This window comes from Limanda limanda, chromosome 1 (genome assembly GCF_963576545.1).
Source record: "Limanda limanda chromosome 1, fLimLim1.1, whole genome shotgun sequence".
NCBI lineage: Eukaryota > Metazoa > Chordata > Actinopteri > Pleuronectiformes > Pleuronectidae > Limanda > Limanda limanda.
This window is the reverse complement of record NC_083636.1, coordinates 5441471-5463435: the sequence shown is the minus strand read 5'-3', so window position 1 is coordinate 5463435 and position 21965 is coordinate 5441471. Positions and strand designations below refer to the sequence as shown.

At 43.5% G+C, this 21965-nt stretch overlaps 1 protein-coding gene across 2 annotated transcripts in view; it reads right to left on the bottom strand.

The window, feature by feature from the left end:
• Positions 1 to 17036, bottom strand: part of vav2 (vav 2 guanine nucleotide exchange factor) — a 182772-nt gene extending 165736 nt beyond the window's left edge. For both annotated transcript variants that reach the window (XM_061072567.1, XM_061072573.1), the window contains exon 1: positions 16781 to 17036. In XM_061072567.1, coding sequence (XP_060928550.1) covers positions 16781 to 16984 — 204 coding nt within the window. In that variant the 5' untranslated portion in view covers positions 16985 to 17036. The remainder of the gene's footprint in view (positions 1 to 16780) is intronic.
• Positions 17037 to 21965: the final 4929 nt, after the last annotated feature.

Sequence of the window (21965 nt, the reverse complement as noted above, 5' to 3'; positions counted from 1 at the left end):
TCTAACATGCAGCTGTCTGCTTTCATGGATTTCTTCGATGAGGACGCTCCCTTAGTCGCCCTTAGAAACCTTTGCTCCCGACCTATAGCCCCCCCCCAGTGATCTCACAGATGTGGGGTGACAGCCAAACCAAATCTCCTCGGGGACTCGAGCTAACACATTTACAATGTCTCACACACATATGTGACCAGACACCTTAAAGCATGCACGTGCACATACAGCAGGAACACACAGACACTTGTTTAATGTATGACTGCAGATTTCTGTAAAAACATTACGTGGAGATGATCGGTTTAAATTGATTTTACCCTCTTCTTTTCTCCCCATGCATCCAAAATGCTGCAGAACATCCACAACTCAAGGTCTCTACTTAAAATGCTCACAGCAGGTGAATGTGTTATTTCTATGTTTTTTCCTCTATTTACTCAAGAGCTCGGTTTTTCAGTTTGAAACCAAGGATTATTGATTTACCGTCTAAATTTTGTAAGGCTCTGCGACTGCACTCGGATTTTATGATTTCACGTTCTGCAATGCTATAGCAGCTTTATGCTTTGGGCTGTAGTTAGGGAGCTAAAGGCTAACACAGGTAAGAGGATCATATCAACATGCCAATATGTTTACCAGCATATTTAATAATACTAAACACTTCACAGATTTACATTTTTTTGACTTGCCTGTGGCATGAGAGGAAAAGTCACAAGCTCATGCTGCTAGCATCGGTAAAAACAAAGGTGATTACAAAGCTTTGGATAGGGAATCAGCTGTGAAGAGAACATCATGGTACATCTGAAATGAAAGGAACACCATCAGACATCTTTTTAAAACCATTTAGGAAGAGTCAGACTGCTGCACTCAGGTCTGTTCAAACCAATAATAAGGATTTCCTTTATGCTGATAACATCATTATTTACATGGCCAATTCCCCCTGACATGCAAATTAACATGAAGATGCACCAGAGGATTGAAGCTCTAATTGCCCCAATTAAATAATAAATAAATAATCAACCTGAGATCATGAACTGCATTCCCGTTGGCTTCTGCGAGTCCTTAGCGGTAATCAGAGCAAACAGCACGTTTCAGCTTGACTGACACACCAAGGCAGATTCGCAGTTATCAATCAACCCGCTCTTTTGATTTCTGAAATATGGCCTCCGTGATTTTCCGCAAATTATATACTCCCTCGAGTCGAAATATATCAGTTCTGCCAGTCAAACAGCCGATCGTCAGTGCCATTCAGCTGTCTGGTTAGAGGTAAGCTAATTCAAGTCAGCGAGCCCTGTAATGATCTCCCAATAGTATCATCACTCATGCTGACATTTAAAGACAATTAAATACCTAAGGGATGCAATATGTCTGTGCACTTCTTCTAAAACCCGATACAAAGTGCGGATTAACTGGGAGCACATCTCTAATGGAGCACGTCAGCCTGCGCCACCGAGCTCCAGTGTCCTAATTATTCAGAAATAAAAGAAGGAACAAGCTCGTGCATCATAAAGTAGGTTAAAGTTTCCATTCAGTGTTTTTCCACTGAATTTAAAGAATGCATTCGGAAAACAGGCTCCATCTCGTATGTATTTGATTCTTTTTCTGTCTGCAAGATTTTTTATTTCCCACCTACAGCCGAGAGAAAGGAGGTGAGGCAGGTGGTGTACAGCGGAGGAGAGGAGGTGGAAAAGATGAATGACACCCGGCAGCGTAGTTCATCATCTCAGACGCCTATCTGAGGGTGAGGGTGGTCAGGAAAAATGTGATCCCGTGCTCTCCCCCCTCCCCTCATAACCTATCCATCAAGGTCAAGACATATTGGAAAAACAAGGAACGGATGAGAGGAATGAAAGAGAGCACGGCCGGGGGCAAAGACGAGCAGGTCAAAGCCAACAGCCAATCAGGCCTGGAGCTAAACGCCAAAGTGGAGAAACGGTCTCCTCTCGATGATCCTACGCAGAGGACGATGAAGAGGACACCTCTCCTGGGAGAGGACACCGGTGTCAATGAGTTCAGTGAAAAAGATGAGAGAGGGAACGTCCCAGTTTCTTTGTGGGACAAACACGAAACACAAACGGCTACGATAGAGCATGAAAACCTACAAATGCCCGATAAACTCCTGGAGAAATTAAACCATAATGATCCAGTTTCCACAAAATGCTAAATGTTAAGTCATCAAACTACTGGCCTGTATATCTAGTGAAAGGGATATCTTATTGGGCTTACTGTTTTACAACCGTCACAATAAGGAAGATAGATAGATAGATAGATAGATAGATAGATAGATAGATAGATAGATAGATAGATAGATAGATAGATAGATAGATAGATAGATAGATAGATAGATAGATAGATAGATAGATAGATAGATAGATAGATAGATAGATAGATAGATAGATAGATAGATAGATAGATAGATAGATAGATAGATAGATAGATAGATAGATAGATAGATAGATAGATAGATAGATAGATAGATAGATAGATAGATAGATAGATAGATAGATAGATAGATAGATAGATAGATAGATAGATAGATAGATAGATAGATAGATAGATAGATAGATAGATAGATAGATAGATAGATAGATAGATAGATAGATAGATAGATAGATAGATAGATAGATAGATAGATAGATAGATAGATAGATAGATAGATAGATAGATAGATAGATAGATAGATAGATAGATAGATAGATAGATAGATAGATAGATAGATAGATAGATAGATAGATAGATAGATAGATAGATAGATAGATAGATAGATAGATAGATAGATAGATAGATAGATAGATAGATAGATAGATAGATAGATAGATAGATAGATAGATAGATAGATAGATAGATAGATAGATAGATAGATAGATAGATAGATAGATAGATAGATAGATAGATAGATAGATAACTTTATTAATCCCCGAAGGGAAATTAAGTCCTCATAGCAGCCGGTATATTTGAATTCAATAAAATACAATACAATAGAATAAAATAAAAAATATTGAGGTAGAAAGAATAAAAAAAACAGAAACACAAGATAAATAGGTAGATAAGGTGCAGTGGCAAGATGATGGTAATAGTACTGATGATGTGATGGTAATATCCATTTCTGTGTGAAGTCATTTAAAATCAATATTGGTATTGGCCCAGTTCTTGGTGGTTTTGCCGATTCACAGATTCAACATTCATCATCTAAAGCTGAAGAAAGTCACTGGTAACGGTTTGGTTTCCACACTGAACACAATCGCCAATTTAAACCATTGGACAACTGCCTTCCTTTTCAAATTTTGATTTTGATAAGTTATCATTCAGCCTTCAGTAAGTTGTAGGATTTCAAATCCTGATTTAGAATTATGCCGTTTCTGTAAATACAGTCTAACCAGTAGAATCTCTGGCCTTACATCCCTTTTCTCCAGTGAAGCAGAACATGTTAAATAATTTGTGTGAGTTTGAGTAAAGTATCCAACCACCGTGTCTCCATGTGGCCGACGACGATGCCGCAAATAAAACACGAGCGGGAAAAAGGACAGAGAGCGAAACAGACACGGTCCAATAAAAAAGGCAAATCTAAAAGCAGAAGTTCGCCCCCCCCCCACTCTACTCCACGGTTCTGATTCTGGCTGCAGCACCTGCTCTGCATTCTCACATGGGATCAATGATGTAGAAAGAGCTGCTGTGACATGAGTATGAGGAACTTGCTTTTTCTGAAAATAGAACCTCAAGGGCTTAAAAATGCATGAAAAGTTCTTACAAGATGTTTATTGTGATCTTAACCAAGATGAACAAGACATAGAAATGTTGAGTTTCCTACAATTCGATGGAAGAAGAAGAAACTGGAAACACGGAGCAGAATTGAGAAAATTAGTGTGAAAACACGCCTCCACTGACAGCACTTAGATCCAGCCACATTAAAACCTGTGGAAATCCGTGTCGGGCTGCCACCATGGGGGATGTTGAGAGGAAAATAACACCTTTCACCCCCCCACTCGGAGCAGGGAAAATTACACACTCTGCACAGCACAGCTCACACTCAGCAGCAGAATAACACCCACGTGTTCTTCTCAGAAATCCGCAAAGTCACGATAAGAATGCAACACTTGAAACAGGGGGGATTGGTGGGATAGCAGGGGGGGGTTGGGGGGGGGGGGGGCGTCCGCTGTCCAAGTGCAACGGCCTGAGCCAAGACATTGCTGGACCCATGCAAGGTGGGGATGGGTGCGTTTTGAACTCTCTGTTCTCCGTCCAGATGTTTCTTGTTGTCTGACTAAGAGCTGGGGAAAGGGAGGGAAAGGGAGGGGAGGAGAGGAGGAGAGGGGGGGGATTACACAACTCACTCTCCCTCTCACTCCCCCGCTAACCCACCGAGTGCTTATACCGAGCAGGAAGGAGGAAGCTGTGAATTTCCTCAGAAACAGAAAGCAAAGACACAGAAACGATGGACCATTCCCGTCACTGTTTCTTTTATTTCATTTCATTGACATTATCGATTGTTATTGAGACCAAAACACATCTTCTCCAACATTATACATCACAAAATCTGTTACTTAACAAGCAGAAACTGCCTTCTACTTTATTCTTTCTCGATGCAGTTACACTCCACAGTTCCTCTAACATTTTGTCAACCCCATTTATATCTATGAAAGGTAGATATTAAAAAAAAATAAGATTTTCGTCTCTGCAATATTGTGTCAACCCGTCCTGGATGCACGCTGCTCGTCACCCAATTGATTTCTATTATCGTTCAATATCATTTAACCATACTGCAAAACTACAGGCTCCGAAATTAATCTTTGCTTTGAAATGATCTCTTAAACTTCATAACCGTCATTAGAATTGGATTTATCGCAGGCTTGGGGTATTAAAGTATTTCGGATGTGTCTAATCAAGAGTCTGAGTCCATTTCCCCATTGACCAATGACAGTGTATATAGCCGAGCTGTCTCAGAGCGATGACAGGACGCCTAGACGAGCACGTGCATTATTACTCTTTTTGCTCCCGATTATTAAAACCATCACAGTTCAATATTTGTCAAAAGCTCCTCAAAGGAAATGGGTTTTTATTTGTGAGCTCTGATAGAATCCCACGAGGCAACGGCACAACGCTGAAGCCAAACAAAAGGAGAAAATCATTTTTCTTTGGCAAATGTGCTGGATAAGCAACTGTGCCATGACAGGAGGGAAGAACTCCAGATGTGAGACATGAAGAAGAGCATCAATATGTGTATCGACGAGTGACGCAGTCTGTAAATCCTGCTTGTTGCCAGTGTTCTGCAGTTAAGGCCGATCTCCTCCTGCTAATAGAGGCTGACTGGTGGAGAAGCAGATGAGAGCTGAACATCAGTGTGAGGGACACGCTCAATTTCACAGGAAGAGGCCACTAAAAGCCTTGTTTCAATCACATTCTCTCTCCCTCCACCTTCTGTTTGTGTGTGGGTTTTACCCCCCTTCGGTTTCCCCCCCCCCATGAGCTTCCAGCCTTAATTCTGAATTATTTAGCTTTCCTCTCCCCGTGCTCCGCTGCTTTCATTATGCTAACACCAAACTGGGGGCAGGTGTAACGTTTTCCTCCACCTGTTTAAGATGGGAAACGGGATTGAGGACGTTCCTCTGCCTCTCAGCACCTTCCTCTTGTGTGAGGAGGTTTCTCTGCAGCACATCTTTAACAACATGGCCAATTAAATGTGCTTTATATCGAATATAAAAAGCCATCAAATCAAATGTAAGAGCAACACAACTGTAACAAAACCATTTAGAAATGCGAGTGAAGCGGAATGTTATTTATATTACTGTGTATAAAGATGGATGATGCGTCTCCACTTCCTTCCATTGTACAGAAATAAAGCCAAGAATCTCCCGGATGCAGGTGCCACCATCTTTTCTCCTTTGTATCAAAGTCCCGAGGATAAACAAGCTCGACCATCAGGTCAGCTTCAGCTGTCAATCAAGAAGCCCGGGAGCTCTTTTATATTAATTTGTTATGATAATAATCAGTGTGTATATAGCCAGATGTCTAAATATGAAACAAGTGTAGTGTATTGAGATGAATGGACAGATCTGAAAAATGCAAACATGAAGCTGTAAGTGTGTGGAAAATAATGGCCCAAGTTAATATTTTAAAGAAATATCATAAATCACAGATAAACATGTGTTACATGAGATTTACAAGGACAATAAATGACACGGTTATTAAATAGAACAGCCTTGATCTGTCTTATTCATAAACCAACCGCACTACGATCCTGTATATGCAACCACCAGTTATATATTATTATACAGAGTGAATGGACTAGAGAAAAGTTAATGAAGGAAAACAGGCCCCCCCACAGCGATGTAGACTAAATATCAACACGTGGACACATATACAAAACGTGTGGACGCTTCTGGAATGTTTCAGTTCTACTTAATCATAATATGTAGAATGTCAGAACTGTCTTTTGCTTCCTGTGGGTTTTCTCTCTCTCCAAACCTTTCCTGTCCACCACATTAAGGATTCCTGAAGTTTCTGTGAAAACCAGCCAGGAACTTCCAAAGCAGATAAAAGCTTTAAAGTAGTTTCCGTGGCCTTTGTTACGAGTGACAATTACAATTTGGATTAGTATGCGAGCTGGCAGCGGATTTCAGATACATAATTGGGAATAAAAGGTCCAACAATGTAGAATCTGAAGGACTCAGAGGGCTGGTGTGAAACCCCCGGAATACAAATGAACATCTGTAAAAAGACGTGGTCGTGATTCCTCTTGTCGTCCGGTGGTTTCACCTTCAACTGCACAATCTGGGTTTTATCCCTCTTACATAAACAAGTTACACATTATGATGACATCTGTATTTCCAGAGCCTGTAATCGCTCATCTGATTAATATTCAACTTTGAATTCAAAGGGCCTAAGTTCATACTGTGCAGTTTATTAGTGCTGACTCATCGATTTGAGTATCAGATGCAAAATGCAAACACATGGCTTCAAGCTCACTTTTTATGGTTTTACACCACAGGGCCGGTTAAGATATGAGAAAGAAACAAACACTAATATTTAACTTGTAATTATCAGCATTTTATGCACTGAGCACTGGATCAAAAACAGAATAATCAGTTCCGTATGCATAATATACTATTTCAAGTGTGAAGATAAGTGATAAAAAAGGCTGCACGTACGTTTTATTTGAAATTAAACGTATCAGAAACACAAAATCTACACAGGGGAAGAGTATGAAATCTCAAATCACAGTGGAGCACGCCCCCCCGAGCTAAAGGTGGAGCGCGAGGAAACGATCTCTAACCTGCACCAGTGTTCCACTTTGTTTGCATGATTAACTAGAGAGCGAGCCGCGGAGAAGATCGATAAGTGCTCGGCCTTCCGCGGCCACCGAGTCCCACGCTGCAGCCCTACTACCTCCTCTGTGCCGTGCCTACTCCACAGCCAATTATGGGATATGATCAATACGCGTGTGTAATGGGATATTGGCGCTTCTCGTGGCGATTGTGTGGCAAAGGCCGGAGAAAATCCATGATTAGTGCAACGTATAAACACTCATGCTTTACTCAGCTGGCACCGGGCGGCGCGTCACCGGGGTGCGTATGATTCGATTCCTTTGGCAAAGAGATAAAATATGAAGCTTATCTCCCCCCAAGGAAGAGGGTGCTGATGTATTAGACTCTAGAGTGTGTGTTTGTGTGTGTGTGTCTGTGTGTGTTTGCTGTGCCTCTCCCCTGCAGCACAATCCAGATCCTAATCTGTTCCCAACCACAGGAAATGGCTACAATCAGTCTACTACACCACAACAACTCAAATTACACTGCTGGCCACGGGTGTCACTTCAGACGGGCGTGGACCAAGACAGATGCTCGTCAAGGTCTGGGTGGAGAAGGGGGGGAAAACACCCTGGCAACTGATGAACAAATGAAGCATCAAAATCAATTAAAGGAGAAGAGGAAAGAAAAAGCATCTCCAGTGATCGGGTTTGAGAGGCGCTGCAGAGGGGGGGGGGGATTCAGCCATCTGGCTCGCCACTGCAGAGACCGTGGCCCGGCCTTTCTTGTTCCTCCGCGGAGCGATGGCGCCCAGCAGAGCATGGCTGGCCGCCGGAGAGACTCAGGCGCCATTCCGCCGCATGCCCGTGCTAATTACCCCCCCCAACAACCACGGTGCAGATGGAGCCTCTTTAGAAAATCAGGCGGCGGCCATAAGGGCTCTGCGATCTCTCTCCGTCCATCTCTGGTGGAATGGCAGGATCGGCAGATTGTTGTCATGGTGAACGTGTTTCCTCCGCGTGTCCCCGGAGGTTCGTCAGATAAGATAATTATATGAGAGGAGGCTAACAGAAGGTCTCGCCAAGTCTCTGGAGGTAATTCTGCGCTTGTCACTGAAAAGGCTCTTTCCCTGATTCGCCGGGAGCTGCGTTTACATGACATCGCTTGAGTTCTGCCTCTCGGGCTGAGGGATTAGGTCAAATCAAAAGTTCTCCACGCAAACGCTGTGCCAGAAACTTCAGACTGAGGGCCGTCCCTGAGGAATGCAGAGGACGGAGGACGGAGACGGAGGCAGATGAATGCTTTTGGTGGAGGAGTGGTTTTTAAAATCATGATAAAGTGAGTGGTTTACAGAACCAAGCAGCTGAGTCACGTTCAAACCGCTGAGAGAGACTTGATACATGCAGCACTGCAATGAATCATGGAGGAAATAAATCCTGCTTTATTTTACTTAGTTTATACTTAACGTCTAAAAGCTGATTTGCTAATCTTTCACAGGTAAGTAACTCAATCACTGGCCACTAACACGGAAGTTAGATTTTCTGCATGTTAATCCGAACATGGAGAAAAGTTAATATTCGGACTATGATGACACATCTAAATTCAAAACAGAGGCTCCAGTCTAGAAGTGTGTCAGAGCGTCTGAAGTACTTTATGCATGATTTTTATTCAAACAATACTCTAGTATGAATGCAAGTGACCTCATAAAGAGATTGGTTGGGCAATAATCAGCAATAATAAGCAATATCACGACTCCGGTTATGTAGGATGAGTTTCTTTTGTATTTTTGTGGATCCCAGTGCATCAGAAGAATATTAAACCACTGTGAGATGTTAATATAGAACCGATATGAAATTCCTCCCAACACCTTTCCACCCACATCTTAATATTCCCTTTTATTAGAGCTGTGAGATTAACACACACACACACACATCACTAGAACACATGCATTCTGGGCACATTAAAAAATCTTCCTCTCAACCCCTTGATTGTTATTCAGCAGCATTTCTGCCCAAATTGTCACATCACGGATCTGGTGGCACCTCTACAAATTGGGGCCTGAGCGGATGAGCGCTCTTTGTTTGCATTTGGCTTCAAACCATTTGGATTCGTTCTGGTTTTGGGTGGAAAGGTCTCAGCTGTGCACCAATCGGGAGCTAGCCTCCAGTGTGGAAACCAGTACAGCAAAAAAGTTGATTTCATTTATCGCTTTAGAAATCGAGGGCTGACTTCTCTCCTGCCCGAGGGCGATTTAAGACTTTGCATTGAGCCCTGAAATCCTCTCCAGAACCACATGTTGTGGTCGCTGTGGTTTGTGTAACTCGCAGCACATGCAGATGCTCCAGGTATTTACTCTCTGCGGAAGGTCAGAAGTGAAAAAGGGCTCTGGTTTGAATTTCAAATTTCACTTCCTGTTTCTTTATCCCACGGCCCTTGAGCAGCCCGGCCTGCAGGAGTTGCACTCGCGTACGTGCGATCGTTCATTTGCACTTAATGAAAATCGACCTCAACTACTGTGTGATTCATTCAACTGTTGCATTATACAACAACTACTTAACTGCTTTCCTGCTTAAGCGTGCGGTATGCCTTCTTCCTCCCACATATCACCACAAGCTGCATTCGTTCACAGCCTCGAGTTTATTCACTTTAACGGGAGCCGATCTATGACAGACTGTGAGAGATGATATCCCACTAATGAATGTGCAGAAAGGTTGAATATCTAGTTTCTGCTGAATATAGACACAAGCTCTTTTTATCGGAAAAGGAAGATATCACCCGTACAGTGAGCAAACTACAAGGTTGCTGAGTTCTAAATCAAACAACTGACAATTTAAAGTCCAACCTAATATTGAATTATTTTACTGCCTCTTTGCAGGAAAGTGTGACACAAGATAAAATAGAAACCAGGAAGTAGAAAAGCCAAACTTCCTGAATCCACTTCTTTCTGACCAGTGATTTTCATGTATTTCACTTCTTATTGAGGTATTTCACTAAAATTGGATTTCACTTCAAAAGGTCTTTGTCCAGATGCTGTCAAAGCTATTTCTGCTTTTACCACATATACAACACATGAATGGCTTCCATTCATCACAGTTGATGGTGTCCTTCACCGTGCCGTATCTTTAACACTTCTGCAAACGGGCACAGATGTTCACACTTCACTACCAGCGCTCGGGCTGTAGCGTTATTCACTTGGGATTTAGAGGACAAGAGGAAGCGGTGGAGAGAACACGGGTGAAAGATAAACACAAAAGGCAACAGAAGTCACGTTTTGACTCAGATGTTCAGGTGCCGTGACTGTGTTGAATTAGCTATTTTAACTAGTACAGTTACAACATATTCGTACATCCCTTGTTCACTCAATCTATTCATATCCCTGAGTGTCTTACAGCCACTGCTCAGCGCCAGTGCAAACACCAGAGAAGTAGAAAGACACCTTTCAACGCCTCGTCTGAGAAGCTGAGGATATCCAAATGTTGTTACAGCTGCTGCACAGACAACGTGTATTTTATTAACAGTGTAATTTCTTACTCAGCCGACGAGAAAATTAGATAACTTGCACAGAAGCAGCAGAGGCCATGTGAACTCGCTGCCGTTCCTCCGGCTGCTGCTTCCAAGGAAATGCTTATTTTTAGGCCGAGCGAATACTAAGACCGTCTTTCAACTCGAGGAAGTTCAAGGTCTTTCCTGCCGCAGAGCATCCGCCCTAATGAAGTGACCTCGAGCGGGACTCTGAATTCCTACCAGCTCTGGGAATACTGCTCCTGCACTCTCGCCTCAACAGGTTTAGAGGTTAAAACATATTCGAACTATAGGAAGGCTTAATGGATTGCTTTAACTTCTACTATATCCCCTTTGGATTTAAGGAATGTGGAATATTTTACACCCCAATCATGTTTTTAGAACTTTGCAAACCAGGTTAAAGTTACAGCGATGACTAAGATCTACTTAATTACTCTTCTACCTGATTCTGATACCGATGGAATTCAGCTAGTTAAGGCTAAGTAAAGAGAGAAGGTGGATTAAAGATTCAACAAAGGATGTGCAGGCTGGAATACATTTATTCAGCTATTGGAACCCTTTTCCCCTATTGCCCCTGAACTCTCCATGTCATTGTGAGGCTTAATCTCATAGCTTGTCATTAACACCCGGGATAAAAGGCTATTCCCATCCACGATCATTGTTTCTAGACCCGTTCTGAGAAGATTTCCATGACCTTCAGAGGAGGATTACTGCTTAGAACCCTCGGCCTAGACCCATTCACTCCCTGTCAATCCCATTAGCTACCAGTGGCACCATCCCAGCTGTGCAACCCAGGACGTGTCTCTAACGAGCTCCATTAGCCGTATTACCTGCATCCCACCGGCTCAGGGGTCACGGGGTCAACAGTAGGCCAAACGTGGAGATTCAATTACCCCTGAGGGAGGCAGGGCTGGTGTCGGTGGTGGTCTCAGCCTCCTCACCACAAACTGAGATGTGAGAGGAGTAGGTGGGCTGGCATTTACCGTGTCCTTTTCCAGTTCACTCTCTCTCTCTGATCTCATTTCCAACCACACACAGATCAGTAAAGACTGGGATCTCCGTCTTAAAAGCATAACTGGCAATGTAGCGACTGTATTACTCGAGAAGTCAATTAAAGAAACAGAAAAACAATATGTGAATGAGAGAACTCTTGGTGGATATACTGAAGAACTAAATAAGTGGTCCCACAGAGTTACAGCTAATGGCGAAGCAGGGGTATGGCCTTGTCTGTCAAAGTCATCTATTCATTCTTTCTTTTCCTTTTCAACTGAAGAGGAAAATATTTGAAACATCAAGTCGAATGACTGTATAATGAGAAAGGGTTTGAAAACTCAGCCGTGCAGCTCTACGGATCTTTTCAGCCTCTTTTAGTTCATTAGTTGTCTTGGTTTCGTGACTGCTACAGTTAATTAAACTTGATTTTTAAAGATTCAGAGAGCTGTCAGACGCCCATTGTACTCTTTCATCGAGTAGCAGCCGGAAAAAGTTTGCATGTAGCAACTGACAAAGCAGCAAGCTAAAAATACAGACTCTTAAAAGCTTGTAGAGACCAAAACAGAGCTAAAAGACGAGAGAACACGGGATTTAAATAGTCAGAAGGTGCAAGTAAGAATCAGAATATGTGTTCTTCACTTGCTGGTGATGCTGCTCAGTCCCTGTGTGCATCTAACAACACAAGATCTGCTTGCTCTGTTGTCTCCACTCCTGCTGCTTGTCATGTGTGAACCGTTCTCTCAGAAAGATGCTTGAGGTCCTGGAAGCTCATTCTTCTCAAGATTCTATTCCATCCACAGAAAGCAACACAAAAAAAAGGGGAAGCTATTGTTTCTTGTGGGGGAACAACTCCATGCTGAACCCGCAATTATTTTCATCAGCAGTTTGGTTGGAGACTATTTCCCGTAAGAGGTGGCCAATCAGGCAAAAGGCAGAGTTTCAATATTGTGCTTCACGTTGTTTGTTAAAAACAATGAAATTAATGCGAAATCTCTTTTTATTTGATCAACTACCTGTCAATGACAACAGATGGAACCCCATTTATAATATGCATGGTAATCCTTGCTTCTATTGTCTTTGCCGAAGTATCAATAGCAGAAAAAAAACAATTTATTATCGGACAAAGAGGAAAATCCTATTTTTCTATGAGTGGCTGCAGCATCGTCTGTGTGGGAAGTCCTGTCAAGCACCGGGAACTCCCGGAGAGCTCTGAGCTCAGCCAAAAGTGATTCAACGTGAAGACAGGTAACATCTCCCACAGACCCACACACATAGCAAGCAACTACACACACACACACACACACACAAAGAAACAAAAGCACAGCAGCACACACAAAAACATATCCGCTTGAGTCATCCCAAAGGAATTCACAACTACCTCACTAACAAGAAAAAAAACACAGCAGAAGAGAGAGCGCAGAGCCGGGTCTTTGTCTTCCAGACGCAGCCTGAGGCGCTGGCTTCTGGATGTGTAACTTTGAGCCGAGAAGAATCATCTCCTAACTCCAGTGCTCATTAAGCTTCCTTTCAGAGCCTTGTGGTGAAGACAAATGCTTCACTACCCCTTATAAAACATATAATCAGGGGGTTTACTGACTTTCTAAATGAAGGTCATCTTGATATCCTCTCTGCAAGTGCTGCTTCATCTCCTGGAGTCTGTTCACTTGTTCCCACACTCGCCTTTTTAAAGAGGTTCTTTTATTTAATATATTCATTTAAGTGCTTGGAGATTTGATGAATGGTTCAGGTCAATGCAGAGTCACGTGCTGGTCTTTTTACATCCACGTAACAAAAGCACCAGTTCAGGCAAATGCTGAGGTTTCCTGTTGCATCAACTGAATTTTTCTAAATGCTCCAGTTGTGCAATTTCAAAAGACACCTGTTCAATGTGGACCAGAGGCCACGATTGAAAGAATGAAATTAATAACTTTGCGTGTACAAGGTCTGAAACTCACCCAAACGAACACGATTTGTTCCCCTTCCTCTTACAACTGAAACCCGGTTTTTGCATATCACGCTGGTGCGTTTACTGATCCCACTGCAGCTCGTTGGGTTTTAATTTACTTACTGATGACCACAATAAACCCAGTAAACCTTCTCATTGTTGCAAAAAAAGGAGGATGCAGGAATGGACATTTCCCTTTTCAACCGTTTTCAAAATGTCCCCTCGCAAACCGTTAACAGCTCAAATCATGAGAAACGCTTCCTCCACACCCCCCCCCCAGTGCTCTGCTCAGCGTGCACTTTAACTTAATGATAATGCACTGGAGCACAAACTGGGATCAATGCCAACGCTTAAACTTTTATTGTTATTACGTTCGGGCCACAGTTAACCAGCAGGGGAAGCACATCCCTTTCCGTGTGAGTGCTACACTTTCACCCGGAGCCTCAGTGGGATGCAGGTCACACACGACTCTACAACCCAACGTCAACACCCGCTCCGAGTGTCAAACCAATCCGAGGGATATTAAAACGCTGTAAAGAGGAAGGAGCCACTGAAAGACAAAACTCCGCTTTGGAAGCCATCAATCACCGGGTGGAGCCGCTGATGAGAATTTTAGGTCCAGAAGAAAATAAATCGCTCTGCTCCTCCTCCTCCTCCTCCTCTTCATTTGGCCGAGGCCCGGCCGGCCGCCGTGTTCCGGGCGTTAGAGCAACCGGCGCCCTGACCTTTTTCCTTATCATAAATCACGCACCACTGTTCTGCTGCCAGGTTTTTGTTTAACCCAATTTGTCACCGAGGACACCCTCCCACCCCCCCCTTCCACCAGCGCTGCAGATTCCCTCTGTGGGACTGGAAGAATGGGATTAGTGGGTGGATCAAAGCCTGCCACCCGGACCCCTCTCCGGCCCTCTGATCCTGGATGTCAGGAGCTTCTGGACCTGATCAGACAAGTCTACTGGTGGTCACTGGGCAAATAAGGGGGGGAAGAAATGTCAAACACTAAATAAATTAGTGTCCTAGAGTTTGATATGTTGTCATTTTCAGATAGGAACTTCAGAAAACGGCTGGAAATTAAGTCTGGACATTTCCCTGACTTTGCATTTCTCAAATGAGGAACGCAGCAGGAGATTCTCCGATCAGACGCGTCCACGACATAAAGGAACATGTGTGGAAGGAGGAGAAGGCGCCTGGTGCCTGGGTGGAGCAGCAGGAGGCCGGAACAGCGCTGCAGGAAACACAGGATTTTAGTTTAAAGTGAATCTGAAAATCGTCTTGCCTTCTTCTCAGTATTCGTCTCTAACTGTTATGCGATTGTCGTGGGAAATTTGGATTCTTCCAGGTTTTTGCGCAGAATTTTCTGGACATTTTCCTGCTGTATTCTCACACGGGTCTAACTCAAAACCTTTTCCTGATATTTTACAAGGCCCACGGCAGGAAAAGCTCCAGAAAACGACTCTGACAGTTGTGTTAAGATAAAAAACACGTAAGGAAACATGTCTGGAGATCAGTGGATGATTAAAAGCAGCTAAAATGATACAAAACCAAGAGAAACGCTCACTTCTGAGGAACCAGAGTCACTTTGTTTGACACATTGGTTGTTAAATGACTTCAAAAGACTGATTCACATTCAAAATTGTCAAATAGAACTCGCTCAAATATTTGTTTCGACTTATTATTTCTGGAAACATGAAAGATCGAGATCCCAAACACACTGAAAGCCTCAGACTCGACCTCGGAACATCAGACTAAAGTGTTGCAAGTTGTCGTTTCAAACTCTGAGGTCACGACAATTTAGGATAAAGGAAACAATTCCACGTGCAGGCGACTGGGATTCACTCACCAGTTCCCTGACTGGTCCCAGTACACTAATGGCGGCCCTGCTGTATTCTCACACGGGTCTGACTTCAAAACTTTTCCAGATATTTTACAAGGCCCATGGCAGGAAAGTTATGTTCCGACAAAAACACGTAAGGAAACATGTCTGGAGTTCAGTAGATGATTAAAAGCAGCTAAAATGATACAAAACCAAGAGAAACGCTCACATCTGAGGAACCAGAGCCACGTTTTCGCCAAAATTGTCAAATAAAACTCGCTCAAATATTTGTCTCTACTTATTATTTCAGGAAACATGAAAGATCGAGATCCCAAAACACACTGAGAGCCTCAGACTCGGCCTAATACTCAGACTCACGTGTTGCAAGTTGTCGTTTCAAACTCTGAGGTCACGACAATTTAGGATAAACGACAACAATTCCACGTGCAGGCGACTGGGATTCACTCTCCACGCCAGTTCCCTGACTGGTCCCAGTACACTAATGGGGGCTCAGTGGCTCTTCTAGCCACAGCGCACTTCTACTTCTGCCGCTGCGGTTGTGCAAACTTCCTGCGGCACCCGGCGTTTCCTCGTACTGGCTTTGTAAAAAAACACCAGCGAGCTGAGGTGGCGAGCGGAGCTTTCCAGAAACTGAGAACTGGGACAACGGGAAATCCAGAAACCTCTAAATCGCAAAACCCACAGTGTCAGACTTCGGTTTCACTGGAGTCTAATTATACACACAGGCAGGTTTTCATCTGTTCAGCCTGAGACAGGAACAGGAAAAGTCATTCTTAACTTTGTGGTTTAAACAGCGGCCAACTATAAAGTAAACCTTCCATGACCCTTGAGCACTTTCATCTATTCACCCGGCTCTGTATTGATCTGCCACACCCACCTGGTGCTCCAAAGGTCAAAGGTCAAGGGAAACTGTCTTTCACTGCCCACCCTGCACTTGGAAGTAGACGTACACAACCCACTTAACACCCTTTCATTGGAAGTAAAAGCGATGATATTCCTGATAACATGGAAATAAGCGGGTTCCTCTGCAACATGTGTGGAAACATCTACTTCCAAGTGACTTCTGCAGAAGACAGAAGGGAAATAAAATGTTGAGGAACCACACTTGAAGTCTGGATGGTTCAGACCACCGAGAGGAGATCTGTGGACCAGGAGCCCAGATCTCGGACAAGAAGGTTCCTGAATCAAAATCTGAGGAGATGCTGAAACATGTCAACACCTCCAGGTGGGAAATCAAACCCCCATCATCTGGCCACTCACCTGGGACATCTGGGGTCTGAAGTTGATCTCCTTCAGGTCCACTGACCCCGGGGAGAGGTTGTGCAACATCTGGCACAGCAGCACTCCGTCCCTCAGGGCCTGGGCCAGGTCGAAGACGGCGGCCGAGGGCCACACGACCCGGTGGTTCGGGGGTAGAACCTTGCAGTCGATCAACCACCTCCCGCATTGTCTCCACTCCTCCATGGCTGGTCCTAGGGTGGGGGACCGGGTCAAACAGGGGACCGGGTCCAGGAGGAACCGAGGTCCGGGTTCCTAGCCGGGCTGAGGGCGCTGGTTCTCGGCGTCAGAGCAGGTTGTGGGGTCGGTGTCCCCTCTCTCTCAGCTCCGGGTGTCCTCAATCATCCACAATCAGCTCGGTGGTCTCCAGAAGCGTCTTCACAAGGTGGGACTAAAGGCAGCAGGACGGAGAGACGTGTCCCCGGTCCACCACACGCATGTCCTCGGCTCTCCCGGCTGTCCTCTCGGAGGAATCGGGCTCAGCAGGCGGCGGAGGAGGAGGAACCGGAGCTCCGGGGACCTTCTTCATCCTCCAGAAGTTTCCCCAGCATATCCACAGGAAGGCGAAGGGTGGCCAGACACACACAGACACACACACACACACACAGAGGGGAAAAAACACACAAAACAAGCCTCTCAAAGTCCCGGGGTTCAGTTGTACAAGTCCACGCAGGAACCGCAGTGAGTCCGCGGCGGCTGGAGAATCACCCGCTCCTCCCGGCAGCAGAGGCTCCACATCGGCCGGCGTGTGGCGGAAACATGCCCGGAGGAACCATGGGGGGGGGGGGTGGTTGACGGTGGGAAGTGTGGGAGGAGTGGGTGGGTGGGGGGAAGAGGCTGGATTCTCCGATGGATGTCCCCGTTGCTTCGCGCCTTTTACGCACGGACCCACAAACAGCTTTACGCACGGTTCTCCTTCCCTGTGATTCCTCCTCGCCTCCTCTTCCGTCCTCCTCTCTCTCCTTCTCTCCTCGTTTCCCAGTGTTCCAGTGATCCAGATCCAGTGTGTAAACAACAACAATAAACCCCGGGGTGGTGGGTGGGGTGGTGGGGAACCCGGTGGTCGTCCCTGCTGCTGCTCCCGGGGCTCGAACACAAGGTAAAGGTGGGAACTTGGCTCTCTTGCTCTCCGGCACTTTGTTGAAGTGGCTCCTCGGATCCAGGGAGTAGTTTGTGTGAGACCAGGAGGAGAGGAAGCGCCCTCTCATGGACGAAACGCACACTGCACAGGCTACAGGGGCATTAAAGGGCCAGTTCCAACAATAACACGAATATTAATAATAATATTAAACTTTATTTATAACGACTGGCATCTTTCAGAACAGCTGCAAGGTGCTTTAGAGTGAGAAGTTGAATGAAAACAATAGGAAACAATCACAAGCATTATGAATAAGCCTTGGAGTAGAGATACACAAAGGAAAATGATGTTGTAGATAAGATAGATAGATAGATAGATAGATAGATAGATAGATAGATAGATAGATAGATAGATAGATAGATAGATAGATAGATAGATAGATAGATAGATAGATAGATAGATAGATAGATAGATAGATAGATAGATACATAGATAGATAGATACATAGATACATAGATACATAGATACATAGATAGATAGATAGATAGATAGATAGATAGATAGATAGATAGATAGATAGATAGATAGAGATAGAGATAGATAGATAGATAGATAGATAGATAGATAGATAGATAGATAGATAGATAGATAGATAGATAGATAGATAGATAGATAGATAGATAGATAGATAGATAGATAGATAGATAGATTACTTAATTCATCCCCGAAGGGAAATTAAGTCGTCATAGCAGCCGGTATATTTGAATACAATAAAAAACAACACAATAGAATAAAATAAAAAATATTGAGGTAGAAAAGGTAGATAAGACATAAGAACAGAGTACAACGCAGATTAAAAATAAAAATGATTAAGATTAAGATCAGAACGAGGTTAAAAGTTTAAAATAAAGGTGAATTATGTGCCCAATTGCAGAGGAGTCGCATCTATACAATGTGTCTTTAAAAGAATAAAAAAAACACCTTTACACATTATGTATATAGAATTGAAAGAGTCACATTTTCTATCAGGCTGCAAAGAAAGTTTCTGAAAAGAGCAGGATTGTATAACGCAAGTTTCTGTCTTTTTATTGTACTTTAACAATTTATGCCCAAATCACTTAATTCCCGTGGGATGAGTGAGATCAGAGGATCTGCTCCAGGAGGCAAAAACAATCTGAATGTTCTGCGAAGAGTTTAACTTGTGTGTAAAGCAAAGCAACAACAGGCTGAACTCTTTATTTCACTTCTTCAATGTTCTTTTTTGCCCAGTCTCCTTTGTTCACCTGACCAATCTCACCAATTCTCCCCAATCTCTCCCGGCAGGTTCAGAAACCAGTCTGGCAAACAGCAACAATCCCATCAGAGTCAAACACTGAGATCACATCTTTATAATCAATATAGATATTATCAACTGGAGCTCCTGACCTGTATCTGTGTGATTCTACTGTATCCCTCTCACGTGATTGGCTGCTTGAATAACTGCATTAATTAGCAAGTGTTCCTAATAAAGTGCAGCAACTCAAACCACCAAGTTAGCTGTGGTATGAACAGCTGTCATTACTCTGCATCTGAAATATGTGAACGTCTTGTTACGACTTGTCTCCTCATACCTGTGGAGTTTTTTCGGTGTTGCCATAAAACTGTTCAAACGGAGCCTGTTGATTTTGGCACAGACACGTAAATCACCGAATACTCAATTATAATAAGTGATGGATACATTCCATTTAGCTTCAGTTTAATTATTACACTTGAATGGGACAGAGCCACATTCTACTGTGACGACTTCTTTATTCACAGTCACTCAAACTTCCACACACTTTTACAGTTGGATACTGTGGGTTTTAACTTCTTTAATCTGACACTTCCTCTTCCTGCTTTCCCATCACCTGTCCTCGTTAATGAATTAATCCGAATTTATCACCTGATTATCACAAACATCAACGAGCCACCTGCTCCTTGAGAAAACCTCTCGGTCTCGTCTCATTACTTTTTAAAGTCAGTCTTCACCTCCAGACTTCAACAGGGACGTAACTCATTCGGCTAATTTGTCTCCAGGCAGAAAACAGAGCAGCCGAGCAGAGTGAGATGTGTTTTTTAACCTGAAGAGAGGATTTTAACATCTCAACGCAGGATTCAGGAATCAGGAATCAGGGCTAATTTCAAGCTCCTCACTTGAATATGGTGGATTTGTGATGTGACAGAATCGTCAAAATCCCTTCTTCATCCGGTTGTGTTAATAAATAAGGTCCAACTTGACTTGTGGTGACGTTTCTGGACTTTCCAACCTTTTATTACTCTGACATTTTTACAAATAATATGCCAGGTTGCTGTCCCCTGCATTTTGTGATGTCCAAATAGTTTGAGTTGTCCAACTTGGGATCACTTAACCTTTAAAGACCTTCTGAAAAACCCCATCAGCCTGAAATGTGGAATATACATCTTTATGGGGCCTTTTTTCCAGAGGGAAGCCTGTTGCCATGCACACACACACATGCACACAAATACACACACACACAACTGCAACAGAAAAGGAAGTTGAGGGTTTGGAAAGTAGGTTCCGCTGTATTTGATTCAAAAAAAAGAGAAGAGCATTTGTTCTCTTTTTTTTAATCAAATACCTAAATCAAGAACCTGAACCGTGTCCACACATGACGCTCTGCAGCCTGAACAATTAAAAAAGTAAATATATTGTTTTGGATTCAGGGAAACTGCTGCATATAAGTGAAGGTCCTCGGAAGCTACCAGAAATTAATATGTGAACAATCTTTTACTGCATGTGACCATGATTCAGTGCAAGGATACAAAATCACATCATTAGCAAATATCAGTTCCTGGAAAAAGAAAAGTGCATGTTGTTACAAACTGGAGGGAAAAGTTGTAATAGCAGCTTATTTGCAATTAAAATTCCTAATATGTCACATTAGCATAAATCGTTAACTTAACAGAACTGCCTACATGTGCAGTTCACTCTCACACCTTGATTCCAATTGACAGCGTGAGACCACATTCATTGAGTCTGTATTTTTTACCCCCCCGCAAGTGGTCGTCCACAGGGTGCTGAGGAGAAAATGAAAACCAAAGATCCATTAATCAAAGTAAACCCAGTTTGTCGTGTCATGTGTCTGGAAAGACCTGCATGCATGTGTGTGTCCATGTGTGTGTGTGTGTGTGTGTGTGTGTGTGTGTGTGTGGTCTTTTTAACATGGGATTCATGCTCTGTGAGTGATGGCCAGAAGTGGCAGAAATGACTGGTTGCCATTGAAGTTGCTGCATTGATCCATCAAGGCCCAAGGTTGGTGGGGGGGCTGGGGGGGGGCATGTTCCATGTGGTGCGATGTTGATGCAGGTCCCAAAGAGCACGTCTCCATGCAAGGACGTCAAGAGGCCATGGGAGCATTATTAATATTCAACAAATTCAGCAGCCACTCACAATTGATCCATGTTGGATATATCCTTCACAGTTGTCCCACACAAATTACCAAATCATTTTATGTTGTTTTCTATCATTAAAAAGTGATAATTGATTAAAATCCTTTGAATTCATAAGCATTTATAACAAATGCATCCCTCATTTGCTTTACAAGCCACATAAACTGCAGGAGTTTCTTAAAAAACAGAAGCTGCACTTTATGAAAACTTTAAACCCCAGGATGGTGCATGATGGCCCCCTCCTGGCTGATTACCAAACTGCACGCAGTCACAAACAAGCAGCTGGTTCCCCGTGTTGTCAGCTCCAGTGTCTCCACGTCCACGTTGAAAGGAGCAGATCCCTGAGATCCAGTGGAGTGTGATCTGGAGGAGGCAGCAGCTGTGGCCCCAGCTCCTGGGCAGTGCCAGTGTCTGCAGAGCAGCTGGAACTGGAGTCATCGTATACCTTCACTGCTGGGCTGTTCACCAAAGATAACAATGCTAAAGGTATTTTATAACTTCCCTGAGGGTTTTCTTTTGACTATTTCGATTCGTCAACAAATTTAATCAAACAATTTCATAAATTCTGGGCTCAAGAGGAACCAAATCACGAGGAATTGAATAGAGTAGAGACAGTATAAAGAACTTGAATAGCAGTGTGCACTTCAACCAAGGCTCATC